The sequence below is a fragment of the Trachemys scripta genome, chromosome 11 (genome assembly GCF_013100865.1).
Source record: "Trachemys scripta elegans isolate TJP31775 chromosome 11, CAS_Tse_1.0, whole genome shotgun sequence".
Lineage (NCBI taxonomy): Eukaryota > Metazoa > Chordata > Testudines > Emydidae > Trachemys > Trachemys scripta.
In genome coordinates, this window is record NC_048308.1 from 54,683,307 (window position 1) to 54,699,755 (window position 16,449).

The following is a 16,449-nucleotide window of genomic DNA, read 5'->3' on the forward strand; positions in this document are numbered from 1 at the left end:
TTGAAACATTTAACATGTGCATATTGGCTTTTATGTCTTCCACCGCCTTACAAAATACAAACTTACATTTGGGGCTTAACCACTTACGTGTTCCATCAATCTGAACAGCCTGTTATTAATTTCTTCAGTTTAAAAGTGTTTCCTGTACTATTTTTCCATATAGGGAGGTTGTCCCATTAAAAGCATTTTACCAGAGGACTTGTATCTTTCTCCCAGAATCAGTTCCGATAGAAACTTTAATCATGGGGGCTACTTTCATTGGAGCAATAGACCTAGATCCTCTGGTCTTATTGAGTTGCAATTGAAAAGCACCAAATGTAGGTGGGAAGGGCAATGCCATTGTGGCTGTGGCAGTCTCTGCTAAGACAAGTGTGACAGAATGTACCCCTGTGTTCATACCCTACCCGTTATTGTAATAATCTTTGTATAAAGTATGCTTTGTGAGGTATTTAAATAACTCATAATTTGCTGATCAATAATGTGGCAAAATGCATATAACAGCATTATATGTGAACTTATAAACATAAGCTCAGCTCATCACTTGGAAGTAACAGAGGAGGAGAAGGATCTTGGATATTGGTTGATCACAGGATGACGGAGCCGCCAATGTGATATGGCTGTGAAACAAGCTAATGCGATCCCAGTAGAGATAAGGAGGTGTTAGTACCGTTATACAAGGCACTGGTGAGACCTCCTCTGGAATATTGTGTGCAGTTCTGGTCTCCCGTGTTTAAGAAGGATGAATTCAAACTGGAACAGGTACAGAGAAGGGCTACTAGAATGATTTGAGGAATGAAAAACCTGTCTTATGAAAGGAGACTCAAAGAGCTTGGCTTGTTTAGCCTAACCAAAAGTAGGCTGAGGGGGAGATATGATTGCTCTCTATAAATATATCAGAGAGATAAATACCAGGGAGGGAGAGGAATTATTTAAGCTCAGTACCAATGTGGACACACGAACAAATGGATATAAACTGGCCATCAGGAAGTTTAGACTTGAAATTAGATGAAGGTTTCTAACCATAAGAGGAGTGAAATTCTGGAATAGCCTTCAAAGGGGAGCAGTGGAGGCAAAAGACATATCTGGCTTCAAGACTAAGCTTGATAAATTTATGGCAGGGATGGTATGATGGGATAGCCTAATTTTGGCAATGAATTGATCTTTGACTATTAGCGGTAAATATACCCAATGGCCTGTGATGGGACACTAGATACGGTGGGATCTGAGTTACTACAGAGAATTCTTTCCTGGGTGTCTGGCTGGTGAGTCTTGCCCACATGCTCAGGGTTTAGCTGATCGCCATATTTGGGGTTGGGAAGGAATTTTCCTCCAGGGAAGATTGGCAGAGGCCCTGGAGGTTTTTCGCCTTCCTCTGCAGCATGGGACACGGGTCACTTGCTGGAGGATTCTCTGCACCTTGAAATCTTTAAACCACAAGTTGAGGACTTCAATAGCTCAGACATAGGTCAGGGGTTTGTTACAAGAGTGGGTGGGTGAGATTCTGTGGCCTGCGTTGTGCAGGAGGTCAGACTAGAAGGTCATAATGGTCCCTTCTGACCTTAAAGTCTATAAGTCTGAAAGGATGTTCTCCAGATAAGTCTGGGGAGTGGCCAAACCAGTTCCTCAGAGACAAAGGTAAGCTAATGCCTCAACCAGGTGTAAACAAGGTTGATGGACCGTTACCTGATAAGTGGCCATTCTTTGGAAGGAAAGGGGTCAGGGGCAAAAAAAATCTACATCTTAGCAAAGAAACAGCATGAAGTTCCCTTCTACACAGATTGCCTGTTGCCTTGCTCCCAGCTGGAAATGCTTCTCAAAGGGGGAACAGGACTGTGAAAGGAAGGGTCAGACACACCAAGACACAACCTTATTTCTCTCCCTGCCCATCACATTCACTGCACTTGAAGCAAGAAAGGAAGCAAGCATTGGACTTTGTGGGGAGGGTCATGACCTATAGGGTTTGGTCAGTAAAACTGCTGAAAGCATGTGGTAAGAAACTGTGCTTGAATCTGATATAGTTTGATAAGTTAGGTATTACTAAACATCTTAGCTTTATTTTTCTTGTAATCATTTTTTACTTTTATGCCTCATTATTTGTACTCACTTAAAATCTATCTGTTTGTGGTTAATAAACTTGTTTTAGTGTTTTATCTGATCCAGTGTGTTCAAGTTGAAGTGTCTGGGTAACTCCTTTTGGGGTGACAAGTTATGTGCATATTATTCCCTTACTGGAATAAAGGACTCAAGAGATCTGTAATGTCCAGGAGAGGGCTGGGCAGTAGAGAACATACGTTTCTGGGGGGAAATCTGAGACTAGCAGTGTGTTGCGGTCACCCTGCAGTATAACCAAGGCTGGTGAGAGCCAAAGTGTGGCTGGCAGGCTGCAGTTAAACACGGATGCTCAGGGTGTGGCTTGCCTGCTTGAAGGCTGTTTGTGAGTGGCCCAGGTAGGAGGCATCCAAACAAATGTTAAGACTCCCCAGGTTGCAGGGCAGGGTGCCATCCTTGCTCATTAGTCTGGAATGTACCGTGGTATGTCACAATAAGAATTTTTTTATTTAAAAACAAAACAAAACAAAACAAATACCATGATTGATGAATGACATTTGAAAAAAATCATTTTAAATTAGTCAATTCATGTAAATACCCTGATGGATTATATTTTATATTTTCTGAAAAACACCCACCATTGAAAAGGAACATCACTTTATAGACTAAAGATTATTTCTTCTTCACCTCAGTGCAGCGGTAGAGAAGTTACTCCTTTGCCTCCTATCAAGTGTATTGGGGAAGCTCTCAAATCTAAATTGCCTTCTCATGTTTGTTCCACTGGGACAAAGGCTGCTTAATTTTACATGAAAATTACAGACAGGATTGCAAACATTAACAGGCTCAATTCTACTATGCAATCCTGTTTTCATTGTTTTATCCTGGGGGTGTTGACAGCCGCAAGAGTCAACTGTCAGCATCAAGAGAGCTGGGGACTGCTCTACATGGCGTTTCAGTAAAGGAAAGTTGACATTTCATTGTAGCTTTCCCCATGAAAACTATTGTAATTGTTATTCGATATCTCTGTTGGATAGTCGGAGCAGAACCCTACCATAAACTCCTAGGAAGAGGTGCAGTCGGTGGCAGATGGTGATCAATTTTATAGTTTACATAATTTTATATAGAAATTGGAGGCTTGCAGGACATTCATATCAATGCAATTTTCTGAGGTCTTACTGATGATAGGATTTATACATGAAGGGGATGCTGAGCTATGTGAAGGCCTCATAGGTATGGTTAAGAGATCAGAGCACATGACCAGGAGCCAAGAATTCTGGACTTCCAAGCCTATCTCTGAGACTTGTCTTGGGCAGGTCACTTAGCCTCTCTCCTGCTGTTTCTCCATTTTAAATTGGGCATATCCGTACTTAATCTAAATCCTGCCTCATAGGGGTGTTGTGAGGATTAGTAAATTAATGCCAAGTATGAGCTGGAGGACAGGCCAATCATTTGTAAAGCAGTGTGTTGGCAATCCTGTGGGATGCTGGACATCCTCCACCCCATTTGTTGAAACCAGTTGGAGTCGAGGGGACTCAGCACCTCAGTGGAGGCACTCAGCACCTTATTGAATGAGGCCTATATAAGTGCTGAGTATTATTGATGAAATTCTAACAGGTTTCTTTGACATCCATGAAAATACACAAATCTTCTTTTGTATCTTGGGCCAGTGGTAAGGTGCAATTTTTGGAAAGACTTTTGCTCTCTCCATTGTTGAGACCACACTCTGCATTCCTAACTGGCAGCAGAAAGGCTCCTTTAATACAAGATTACTGCGTGCAATGGTGTAGAAAAGCCAGAGGGTTGGTAGAAATGGTCATTTTCTCCCAGAAGAAAAGAGGAAAAAAATTAAAGAGAAAAAATCAACATGATGCATGAACAAGCAAGTAATAAAGAATGAAAGGCGTTGGAGACTATTGAAACTAGTTTCAGTCCAGGAAGCATATTTTGACAGAAAATAATTTTATCCTGTGTAGCTGTATCAAGCTTTCTTCTTCTATAGGAATACAGGGGAGAATGGATTTTGTTTCCTTGGTTTCCTGCGTATGTCAAAGCAGCGAGATATTTGTGTTCGATGTAGTTTGTATATGTTTATTTAGATATAGAGATGTCTAATTCAACATATAATATATAATATAAAAATTAAGACTTACACATCTAGGTTTTTGGCACAGCACGTTATAGATAGGCGCTAGCTGGGAAGTTTGGGGCCATCAGGATTTTGATTCAGACCGATCTCTAATTAGAACATTAACACCTAATAAATTACCAATATCTTTTAAATACTTTTTAAACATTTCTCTGTTATTGAAATGAGTTGCATTGTATTTTAACATCATAGGGGCCAAAATCATCCCACTGTCAATTAAACCCAGGATGAATTTGGCCCAAACTCCCCTCCTGGAAAAACATAGTTGTGCTTGTATCTGGCCTATGTTAATGTATGTTATTGTTTCTCTTGTTCTCCTTTCTCCAGTGCTTCCTACTGTTTGTTACACCCATTTGCTGTGTCTTCTCTTGAATTAGATTATAAGCTCCTCAGGGCAAGGACTGTCATACTCTGTATTTGTACATTGCCTAGCACAACCGGTTGCCCTCCTGATTTGAGCCTTTAGGCAAGACTGTAGTATAAATTGTTGGTTTTGTTTCTAAAAGAAACTTAACTCTGTTCTCTCCCCAGCCTTTTTGTCGCCTGCTTTAGGGATATTAAGTTTAATGATATCTTTAGTCTTATTCAGCATACTATTAATTCAAAGGGAGCATAAGGACAACTGTTTTCCATATTTGAAAATATTAAATAACTTTTAATAAAAAAGTAATATTCTCTCATGTGTAGAGTATGCTAGGTTTCATGTGATTGCAGGCTTTATTTGACAAAACAATTTCCTTAAATCAAAAGTGAATTGCCCACATATGCTGCCTCGTATACTCAGTGCTCGGTGCAGCTCTAAAATGCATGGGATGCTCAAATGCTTCAAGTGTGAAGTGAAGATTTTGTGAAGTGAAAGTAAGATTTTGTGCAGCATGGGATAGTCTAGAGTGAGAGGAACAGGGGAATGTTTGATCGCTGAGCCTCTCTGTAAAGTCCTGATTCTATGCCCACTGACGTCAGAAGCGAGGTCCTCATTGATGTCAATGGTGCAGGATCAGGACATAAATTCTTTCAGATTTCACACAATTGAACACAGGAATTAAAAAAAAAAAAAAAACAAAAAAAAAAAAAACAGTTGCAGCATTTTGGCCAAGTTTGCATATCATAACTTACGTAACAGCAGGATGTAAAACTATGAAACTATCAGCTTGATTCTTATCTCATTTATATCAGTTTTATGCTGTTTTAACTTGATTGGCTTCAGTGGTGTTACTCTTGATTTATACCAGAAAGAATGTGATTATATTCAAGCATATGTATTTCATCTTTGTACATGTTCTTCCTTCCTGTAACAGATATACATGCCACATCTCACAATTTTGCAGAAGTTAGCATTGAAACAACTCAGTTGCTTGACTGGGCTTTTGAAACTTTTTGGAAAGTTTGCAAGCATGAAAGAAGAAATGCGATTTCACTGAAGATGGCAAGAAGAGACACTCAGAGCATTTTCTACATGGCTGATGGATGTTGGTTTATGTATTTTCCTCTTATCCGCAGCCCAGATCCAGGAAGGTACTTAAACATGTATAACTTTAAAGGTATGAGTAGTCCCATTGAAGCCAACTGCTTTTGTTTGTTTGTTGATTTATTTGTTTGTTAAAACTTTTTAACTCTTGAGTACTATAGTTGGGCCTGAGCTGCAGAGTTTATCTGAATTCCTCCAAAGAGAAACACAAACAATGAAGTTATTTGGACTACTTCAAGTGCTTAAAGTTATACATGGGCTTAAATACCTTTCTGAATCAAGGCCCTTAATGGGTCAATAAATGTTTTTGCTAGGTATTGATGCTGAAGGGCCATAATTCTATTTTTTTCATTTCATTCAAATAAAATAAAAACTCTAGTGAGCACAGAAAGACTTCATTTTCAAATACGATTGTAGATTTAAGTTAGTGTTTGTCTGGTCTCTATTGACACTACCTCTGTTTCCTTTATGTTGCTTAAAATTATGTCTAACTGATGTAAAACAGCTGTTCTCTGACTTCTGCAACAAAACATTTCCTGAGCAACTGTCATTTACCTTGACACAGAATTGGGAGATCTGATATGATTGACTGATACAATCTTTTTAGTCTTACTTACCCAGCAGAGCTCTTTTTAAATGGTACCTTCTTAATACTTGTCTGAGAGCTAGATGTTTAACTAAAGCCTGGTAATAGCAACCTGGTTTTCATTTGTTTTCTGACAGATGATTCAGGAGAGCAGGTTTCTTATTGAAACAGCAGACACCGTTCATGACAAGATTGTTCAGTGTCAGAAAGCAGGTAACCTTGTTATATTCTCTGTACACATTGTTGTAACTCTATACCTTGTTGTAACTCTATACAAATTTTTAAGGTGGTGGAAACAGCATGCCATAGGTTTTTTTTTAGAGCAGAGTACAAAGGGGAAAAGCATCTTTGGCCTTCAATTAAATGCTCATTTTACAATTCAGTTACACCATTCCATCTTTTCTAATATGGACAAGGCCTTAGGGACAAGTTCTGCAAACACTCACTACTGAATGTAGTCTTTGCTTTCAGCTGGAATCTGATAAGTAGTCTTCAATAAAACTACATACTGCAGTAAACACTACTGTCTGTGATAAGTGTTTGCAGGAAGGGGCCTTTGGAGTAGTAAACTACTGGGGCCAGAGCCACGCACACTCCTTAAATAAACAATATAATTAATGCCCTTTAATAAATTCCTTTAATTCCTCCATCTTTAATAGAGAAAAATTTCACAGAATGGTTTAACAATAACATTCTACTGATTTGTTCACCTAATATAAGAGCAGGGTGGAAATTGGTTTTTGCCTTTTGCCCCATGCTTGAAATCCAGGCTACTCTTTCCAGGCCTTGCCAGTAGAGTGACAATCATATCACTTTTCAGCACTCTTGTGGTTGGTCACCAGAACTGAGACTCAAAATTGACTGTGGTGCTATGGCTATAGCCTATTTCAGCCATGTAGAACCACCAGTGAGACTGTTTTGTTTTTCAAATGCGTCCCTAACAAATGTTAATTTTTATTAACATCTTTAAATCCATATACATTTCATTATTTCCATAGAGCATAAAGAAAATCCTTCCCCCATGTGAACTTTCTGAATTGTGGCTTCCATCAGATGGGCATGAGATTTGTTTATTTAAATATATATTTTAGTCAAAATCATCACTTGAGCTGGGTTGTCAAGCTGGGACAACCGTGAATGAAGGAGACTGCAGAAAATAATACTATTTCAAGTATCATAGAAATATACACACAGTAAAATCCTCAACAGGAAAGTCACAGGTGTGAAATGATGCTCTCTCACTTTCTGTAGTCTAGATCTGGAATAACTCTATTCATAGATTCATAGATTCTAGGACTGGAAGGGACCTCGAGAGGTCATCGAGTCCAGTCCCCTACCCTCATGGCAGGACCAAATACTGCCTAGACCATCCCTGATAGACATTTATCTAACCTACTCTTAAATATCTCCAGAGATGGAGATTCCACAACCTCCCTAAGCAGTTTATTCCAGTGTTTAACCACCCTGACAGTTAGGAACTTTTTTCTAATGTCCAACCTAAACCTCCCTTGCTGCAGTTTAAGCCCATTGCTTCTTGTTCTATCCTTAGAGGCTAAGATGAACAAGTTTTCTCCCTCCTCCTTATGACACCCTTTCAGATACCTGAAAACTGCTATCATGTCCCTGCTCAGTCTTCTCTTTTCCAAACTAAACAAACCCAACTCTTTCAGCCTTCCTTCATAGGTCATGTTCTCAAGACCTTTAATCATTCTTATTGCTCTTCTCTGGACCCTCTCCAATTGAAATAATCAGAAACAGAATGGGACGCACAGACTTCAAAAATAGCCTTAAAATGAGTGGAAAATTAAGTGGAACTGAGCAGGTTTGTTCTGGAGTAATGTACTGTAGCTGCTCACAGCTAATATTTTTGCTGGAATGATCAGTTGTGATTTATGAGTGGATTCTGCATTGACTACTGTACTACTTAGGATCCATCTCCCACTTTGTGACTGTGTTTTACTCTGAATGAGGTTACCAGGGGCTACTTGTGCACATCAAAGAAAGAGTGTGGAAGTTAGTGATGAATTTATAATTGTGAACTCTGTGTGTAAAACAGGAGGGGTCAATCCCTTAGGGTATGTCCACACGGCAATTAAAAATCCACGGCTGGCCCATGTCTGCCGATTCTGAATTGGGCTCAGGGGATGTTTAATTACAGTGTATATATTTGGACTTGGGTCCCAGAGCTTGGGCTCCAGCCCAAGCCAAAACATATACACTGCAATTCAATAGCCCCTTAGCCTGAGCCCCAGGAGCCCGAATCAGCTGACATAGGCCAGCCATGTGAGTCTAACTGCAATTTAGTCAGACCCTTATTTCCTACTGCATTTCACGGATCTGATAGTCCACTCTGCCCAAGTTCCCTTTTCACCGCTCCAGGGCAGCCTGTGCAATTCTAATTCCTCTTCTATCCCCCTCATGTATGCATTACGATACAGTCTTTAATTACATGAGCAATACCATTTTTTCCACAGGACCCCCTGCCTCATTCAGTACACAGACTGGGTGGTGCTTACTGAATAAGCAGCTGTCCAGTATTTTGTTTTCTCCTCATTCAGTGTGTGGCCCCAGGCGTTATTTACTGCACACTGTTCAAACTCTGCTCTGAAGACAGAATTATTCATTTTCTTATGGGCGTTTCTGTGGCGCTCATGACTATAGCATCTGAATTAATTTTCTAAACATCCTTGTGAGGTGAGGGGATCTTATGTCTGTTTTACAGCTGGGGAACTGTAGTATGGGCATAGGCAGTTTAAGGCCAAAAGTATCCACTCATTTGGTGTCCAATGTTAGAGGCCTGGCACCTGGTTTTTCAGAGTCCTTAGCACTATATATATATATATATATATATATATATATATATATATATATATATATATATATATATTTTCAGGGCACAGCTCCCATTGACTTCAGTAATAGCTATGAGTGCTCAGCATTTCTGCAAATCTGACTCCAGGGTCTCAAGTGAGACACCCAGTAAAATGAGAAATACAGTTAGTGGGCACCTGTGGAAAGTTTGGTTTCAGTGACTTGTCCAGCATCACACAGGAACTCTGTGGCACAGGTAGGGATAGAATCCAATTCTCAGGGCATCATTCAACTGCCTTCACCATAAGACCATCCTTTGTCTTCCTGCAATTGCCTGCTTCTTTCCTACGCACTTCCCAATGTCTGTAAGAAATGAAACATAAGTGCTACAGGCAAATCTCCTCCTACAAAATCCCAAATACACCCCCAGAGCAGGTCCATCCTATGCCCTGAATGAGGCAGGGTCCTGTGGAAAAATAGTGTATGGTCATATAATGATATAAAGACTATCATAATGCATACAAGAGGGCCAAATTAAGGTTGCATAGACACTTCCTAACTTCTGCATGCTTGACTTTGCAACCATAATGATGATCTTTTAATAGAGGGGGTTTTGTTTTGTATGTTTAATTTCCTGAAGAGCAAACTAAATAAAAAAATTGTATCATTTGGCACCATGTTAGCACCTACATTGGTCATCAAATGGGACTTTTAGATCCAGTGCCCAGACCTCAGCTAGCTAACAGAGTAACTGATAGCAGTAATAGGTTGTAGTGCTCTATGTGGACCATCCCTAGCAAGGGATGAGACACATTGCCAGTGGGTTTCACAGATATGTGCTGACAGCAGAGGAATGGTGAGTCTCAGAAATCATGGTTTCCACTCCAGGCTCTGGATGGGAATATTCTCTAGTGGATACAGACTTTTCTGCCCATTCTGCCCAAATGTGACCCTTTCTGTCCTCTCCTCTCCAACTTGTACCCCCTCCTTTTCCCAGTGTGTGCCCCTGGCTCCCAGTCTCCTTGCCCAGCCAGGACCAGTCTCCCATAGTGTCATCTATAATCCTTCTTGGTGCTCTGCAAGGCCTCTTCAGTCATGGGGGAAGCAATTATCAGTCTTTTAGCAATGATGCTTCCTGTAGCTCAAGTCCATTCCAGGATTTTCTCGGGCTTTCGAAAGACTTTTTTAATCTGCAGAAATAATTAATTAATTGGCCCCTCTTTGCACACTCTGCAAAGTTTTGTGTCATTCCTTGTTGGATGCTTCTTTGTTGTCAATTCAGAAGAGCTCAAGTTAGGGAATGACACCAAAATTGGAGATGTAGGAAACACACAGGAAGACTAACCAAACAACTGCAAACTGAGCTTGATTTATTAGAGTAGTGGGGGCTGCAGGCATTATGGGGGATTTGGTATTAATGAAAGTAAAATTTCCTAGGAGAGGAAATTAACAACACAGGTACAAATTGAAGGGCTGTAACCAAGCAGCCAGACTCGCTGTATGAAGGTGGGTTTGTTTTCATTTTGTCCCTTAACCCTTGCTTACACTCTGCAAATGTCACACAGAATGAAAATGCTTGAGAGCCACTGGCCTACATGGCCCCGTTAAGAGGTTTTCCGTCTCTAACTTCCATGACTAAGTGTGTGCTTAGACTTTCTGAACTTTTATGGACAGCAATGGATCAGACAAATATCTACCACAGAAACTGGCAGTGAAATGTAACAGGATTCCAAAGGCTGTGGTTCAAAGTTTCTGTTCCACAGGCTGCAAGAATCGTATCCCGTGATAGGCAGTGTAGAGTTTATGAAATAATTTATCAGTATGAAGTGCTATGTTGTTTCTTTATGACTCCTATTAAGATTAATGAGAAGCTGTGAATCTAAATCCTGGTGCACTGTGCTAAACAGATATCTTTCATGTCTGTTGAGTTTCCTTCCGAGCCATGAACCTGTCTGTTGAAGACACAGACAATGGGGAAGGGAGACACAGAGACCAGTGATTGAGTTCTGCAGTGATATTGCCAGCAATGTAGAATAAAGGCAGATTCATTGGAGAAATGTGGGTTCATAACCTTGCTTCACACTGTCTACCAATGATTGTGACAGCACACAGCAAAATAAAGGAACAAATATGGAGCCCTAAAGGTGGAAGATGAGTATTAGAAGTAGAGGATTAAACAATCAACAGCACTATATTGTTTTAGATAGGTGGTAAAACTTCTTTTGTCAACTGGGCTTTAAAAAAATATTTTTTGCACCCAGTCCCCTGCAGTTGAAAGATGAGCATCGGGTTCTTGAGAGGCAGGGATGGGAGGAAATAAAATGAAAATTCAGGAAGTAACAGGGGTGGGGAGGTCTGGGGATCGTCAGTGAATGGTTTGAGTAAAAATTAAATTGCAATATAACTGAATCATGTACTAAATCATGTACCAATCCATGTTTTAGGCATGGAATTCCATGAAGAACTTCATAACCTTGGGGCAAAGGAAGGTTTGAAAGGAAGAAAACTAAGCAAAGCCATTGAAAGTTTTGCATGGAATATCACTGTGCTGAAGGTAAGAAGTAAAGATTGGATCGAAAGGGGCGTTATTGACTTGTACCTTCTATTAGCTGGAAAGGGCTACCATTGTAATGGTAGGAGCATGCTAAAGAATGCTAAATCAGACTGAGAATAAGGAATTAATTATATTAAGCGATTAAAGGCCCAATCCTTAACTGTGTGTTAAGGGCAAATTCCTTGCTCAGACAATACTTTTGCTAATGTCAGCAGAACTCTTACATGAGAGATGTGCAGGATTGGTTAAAATCTGGATACAGTAGTCACAATGGGTTCTTTTTTTCTGCTATCCCCATATTAACTGGTTAAAAGGAATGTTGGGAACATGTTTGGAAGAAACATTTTCGGTTTTTAGAGCCCACAGGTGAGACGGTCTCTTTAGCATAATGCAGAAGTTAAATCCAGGAAGTGAGTTTAGGAACTAAATGCCTAACATTGAGACCTGGGCAAATAACTGATTTTTCCAGTTTGTTTGCAGTTCCAAAAAATGGAAAAAAAGGTGATTCAAGTAGAATCAAGTCTACTTTGGGTGTGTTTCAGAGCAGGGAATTGGACCTGCGTTTCCCATATGTCATGTGAATGACCTAGCTATTTGGCTAAAGGTTATAAGAGGGTAGCAATAGTACTACCACTTCCTCCTCCTCTGGCCATACTGTGAATGGCTGAAACTATTTGTATCCAGTTTGCAAATAGTTTTGAGTCGACCAAAACTACATTTTCATCGAATAAACTATTTGTTAGAAAAATTTCACAGAGCTCTAGTAATGACTACTACGTGGTAGGATTGAATATCACAATATAGGAATAAAGGGGTGGATAAAGCAACAAGGAAAATGGATTTGACCAGGCTGAATGGCAAAATAAATAAACAAATGTAAAATCTAGAGATGAATCCAAGACACAAAATTTGGATCTAATGATGGACTTGCCCAAAGCTTGAGGGTGTTTGGATCCAAGGTTTAGTTTGGGGCTTGTATCTATATGAATCTATAAAATCAGCCTGGAGACCATTGAAGGACTAGACCTACAGGAGACTTGTATACCTCTGAATGAAGAAAGAAAAAGAGTATAGAGGAGAGTGAAATCAGCATGATAAATTGATGGGCCTGCCCATGTTTCCTAGAACTATAAAAGCCCCCTGTCTTTTGAAAAGAAGAAATCCTAATCAAACACACTTACCAGCAAACTATGTCCGGTAAGACATTATTATTTATTTCTGGTAGCGCACATAGCGTACTCAGCACTTCCCAAGCAGAAAAAAAAGCACAGTTCATTAAATTGTGCACACCTCAGGCAAGGATAGACAAGCAGGAAACCGTGAATTACACTGTGTAAATTGGATGGTCAAAGTCATGGATTGACTATATCTTGGTAATATAAAGTTATGTTATGACAATGTTTTGTTTTAATGGGATTTATAAATCATTTCCAATTGCACCTCAAGCTGGGAAGCAGGGATTTATCTGAACCTGAGTGAGAGGAGGCACGGTCCAGTGCTTACAGCACTACCTTGAGAGTTGGGTTCAATTCCCTGCTCTGCCACAGTCTCCAGGTGAGGCTTGGAGAAAACAAGTAAAGCATGTCTACGCTGACCTGCAATTCAGACTGTGGGGGTGTGAATAGCAGTGTGTACCACAGTTCTGCACCGTGACTTCCCCATGTGGACACTGCAGGTGTGAACTAAAAAATTCCAAGTTTGCATTAATGGATTCCTTGTCAGACGCTGCTATTCACACTCACATAGTCTGAAATGCGGGGCAGTGTAGACAAGCTCTTAGTCTTTCTGTGTCTCTGTGCTGCATCTGTAAAGTGGGGATAATAGCACTTCCCTACCTCATGGGGTCTTGTGAGGATAAATACATTAAAATATTGTGAGGCATTACAGTAACGGGGGGCCATATAAGTACCAAAGATAGATATCTGAAACGAGTGTTTGGGTCAGGAGATTGGTGAAAGTGAGTCTTTCCCCCTCTGTGGCAAAAGCCCAATCTCTCTATGATTTCATCCACTCATAAGACTTCAGTTACCATTTCTATGTTGACAAGTCACAAATGGTCAAGTAGAGATGGTAGTTGAGCTCTTGAGAGTGGATGAGATGATCCAGAGATGATTATGAGACAATAAGAGGAGCTGGCCAAAGATGGAATCCTGTGGAATCACAACAGACATTGGGAGAGTGTAGGAGGAGGACTCTCATTTGTTCATCCCCTTAAGCAAACACTTGTTGATGTTCAGATAAATCGCCACTCCACAACTACCATTCCCTAGCCTGTTCTGCACAAACTAAACTCTGTCCCCTCATGCCTTAAGAGATGCTCCCTCCCTCTATTTCTGTTTAAATGGGGTATCAGAGGTAGTGGATTTTGAGAACCTGGCATGCCACACCCTGCTACTTTCATTCCAAAGTGGACGAGCTGAAAGCAGTAAATGTCATTTTCTGCAGAGTTTCTTGTTACAAATGCGAGTCAGTGGCTAGCTTGAGAGTGCTAGCCAAAACTGCAGTAAGTGATACACTTCGACCCAGTGGAGAGAGGATACACATGTTCTTAAGAGAAACAGAGCAGAAAGTAGTGGTGGGAAAGGAGAGTTTGGGGAATTACAAAGGGGGGAGGAGTCACTTCTGATGGGAATGGAAGGGTTAGGGTGGGGCTGGATGATGGGCGAGGTTCATTATGCATTTTGGCTAGCCATAAAAAAGAGGCAAAGTGGGTAATGGGAGCATTATAGGCACAGTTAAGAGGACCCGCTATGAAACTAAAAGGCATCAAAGGGACTGAAAAGAAGGAACAGACATTTATATGAATAATAAGAATATCTTCAGTTGCATTAGATAGAAAAAATCTAGCAGGGATATAAACTCATGCTTCAGGGTGTGAGCCCAGCACAGACTGCTTGGATTTAAGAAAGGAACAGCCTTGATGTGCATATTATTGTTTGTGTGTCCATTATGTGGGTTTTACTCCATCTTCTGAAGCAGTTGGCACAGGTCACTGATGGAGAGATTATGGGACTAGATAGACGGCTGTTCTGATCCAGGACAGCAGTTCCTGTGTTCCTATACACATTTGAACGTTTAGATGCTTATCAAAACTGAACCTTCAAACTTTTGAGGATCAGACAGGATTAATAAAGACCGATTTAGAGTATGAGAGAGAAATTCCCTACAAAATGTAATTGCTTTGCATATGCAGAAGCTGTTTTTCAAAGTAAGATAGCTGGGGCACATGGTTTATTTTAAAAGGTACCAAAATCATTTAACCCAGGTTAGGGACTAATTGCCATGTTTCATTTTTTTTTAATGTCAAAGCTGCTTTTTCATTTCCGAAAGTGCAAACCATTTGGTAATGTGCTTAAAAGATGAACAGCGTAAATTGATCTGTAGCTTAGTATCCAGTGAGTGGGAGACACCTTTTTCATTCTGAGGTAGGACAGGTTCAGCAATGAAGTCATGTCCTGGAAGACTTGGCTATTTTCTGCTCTGCACCAGATGTCAAATTTCAGGCAGTCAATTGTCATTTTGATTTTTTTTCTGCTGAGCACTGGAAATCAGTGACCCTGCAAATAACAAACCTATTCATTCGTTACGGCTTGTGTCTTTTGTTCAGTACTGACTCATTTCTTCATGCCTCCATGCAAGCATCATTTAAGGGTCTATTTAGAAAGAGACCAGAAACCCTCCCCCGCCCAAATCAGCAGCCTCATCCATCTGTCTGTTCTTAATGGTGTTCCATAAAAAGATGTTTGATTAGATTTGAATATAATAATTTAAGAACTAAAAAATACTGTACGGTAGCTAACAAAAAATCAGAGTTTGTTTAAACTGGATGAGCTGATCTAGAGAATGTATGTTAAAACATCAGTGTAAGGATATTTCTTAGGATCTGTCTGTTGTTAGGAGCAATGATATACTCAGCAATAGTCCGCTCTGTCTGGAGGTTTTCATGGATTCCCCATGGGCAGTAGCTGGTACTGTTGTATTCTTGTGTGTGTCAGACGATTAATAGCCTTTCCCTAGTGAGTTTGACTAGTGAGGTAAAGGCATATTGAATGAATGTATTTATTCATAAACACTTATCGAAATAGGTAAGTTTTGAATGCAAAGAGGCAAGAGGGGATGCATTAAGAAAAGCACCTTTAGCAAAATCATGAAATAGTTAGAGTTTAAGATTAATGTGTATTTTTATAAAAATTACCAGTGTGGGCATTCTTCTTGTTTAACAATGCCAGGGGTACTTCTAGGAGGTATTTAATAAGAATGACCAAAATAATCCAACATTTTCTTTCTTATTTTATATAAATTTAATTACATATTAATAATACCCTGTAGGAGGACAAACTATTTGCCATAACATAAAAGTGTTTGTAGAAATCGGTTATACAACTCAGTGGCAGCCTAATAAGTAGAGAGACAGCCTTATTTGCAACTTGTGTTGACATTCCCACAGAGGCTGCATCTTATCTGGTTTCATGTCATGCAAAATAATGTCAGACACATTATGTCAGAAATATTTAGATGGTGAATGTACATAAAATAAATAAGCGACAGATGTTCTTGCAGCTGAAGCACAGGAATGGTTGTCAGGTGTTCTGGTTTCTAATCCCAACTCTCTCACTATACTTCCTGTGTGACTTGGGGCAAAGCACTTAGCTTCTCTGTGCCTATATTTCCCTTTCAGTACTTATTTGAGTTCCAACAAAATAAACAGGTAACAGCGAATTCTGTGATCAGAATTTCATTGAGCGTTCCAATGGCTACACAGATTAAACCACACTCACAAGACCCGCTTGGTGGAACTGTTAATTTTATCATAGCGGAAGTGGCGCCACCACTTT

At 40.0% G+C, this 16,449-nt stretch overlaps 1 protein-coding gene across 2 annotated transcripts in view; it reads left to right on the forward strand.

Moving 5' to 3' along the window:
- The window catches only part of PLCL1 (phospholipase C like 1 (inactive)), a 300,455-nt gene that overhangs the window by 251,839 nt on the left and 32,167 nt on the right, over window positions 1-16,449 (forward strand). For both annotated transcript variants that reach the window (XR_004647759.1, XM_034786550.1), the window contains exons 4-5: window positions 6,387-6,462; window positions 11,505-11,614. Coding sequence is in view for 1 of the 2 variants with exons in the window: in XM_034786550.1 (XP_034642441.1) it covers window positions 6,387-6,462; window positions 11,505-11,614 (186 nt within the window). In the remaining variant the exon portion in view is untranslated. The remainder of the gene's footprint in view (window positions 1-6,386; window positions 6,463-11,504; window positions 11,615-16,449) is intronic.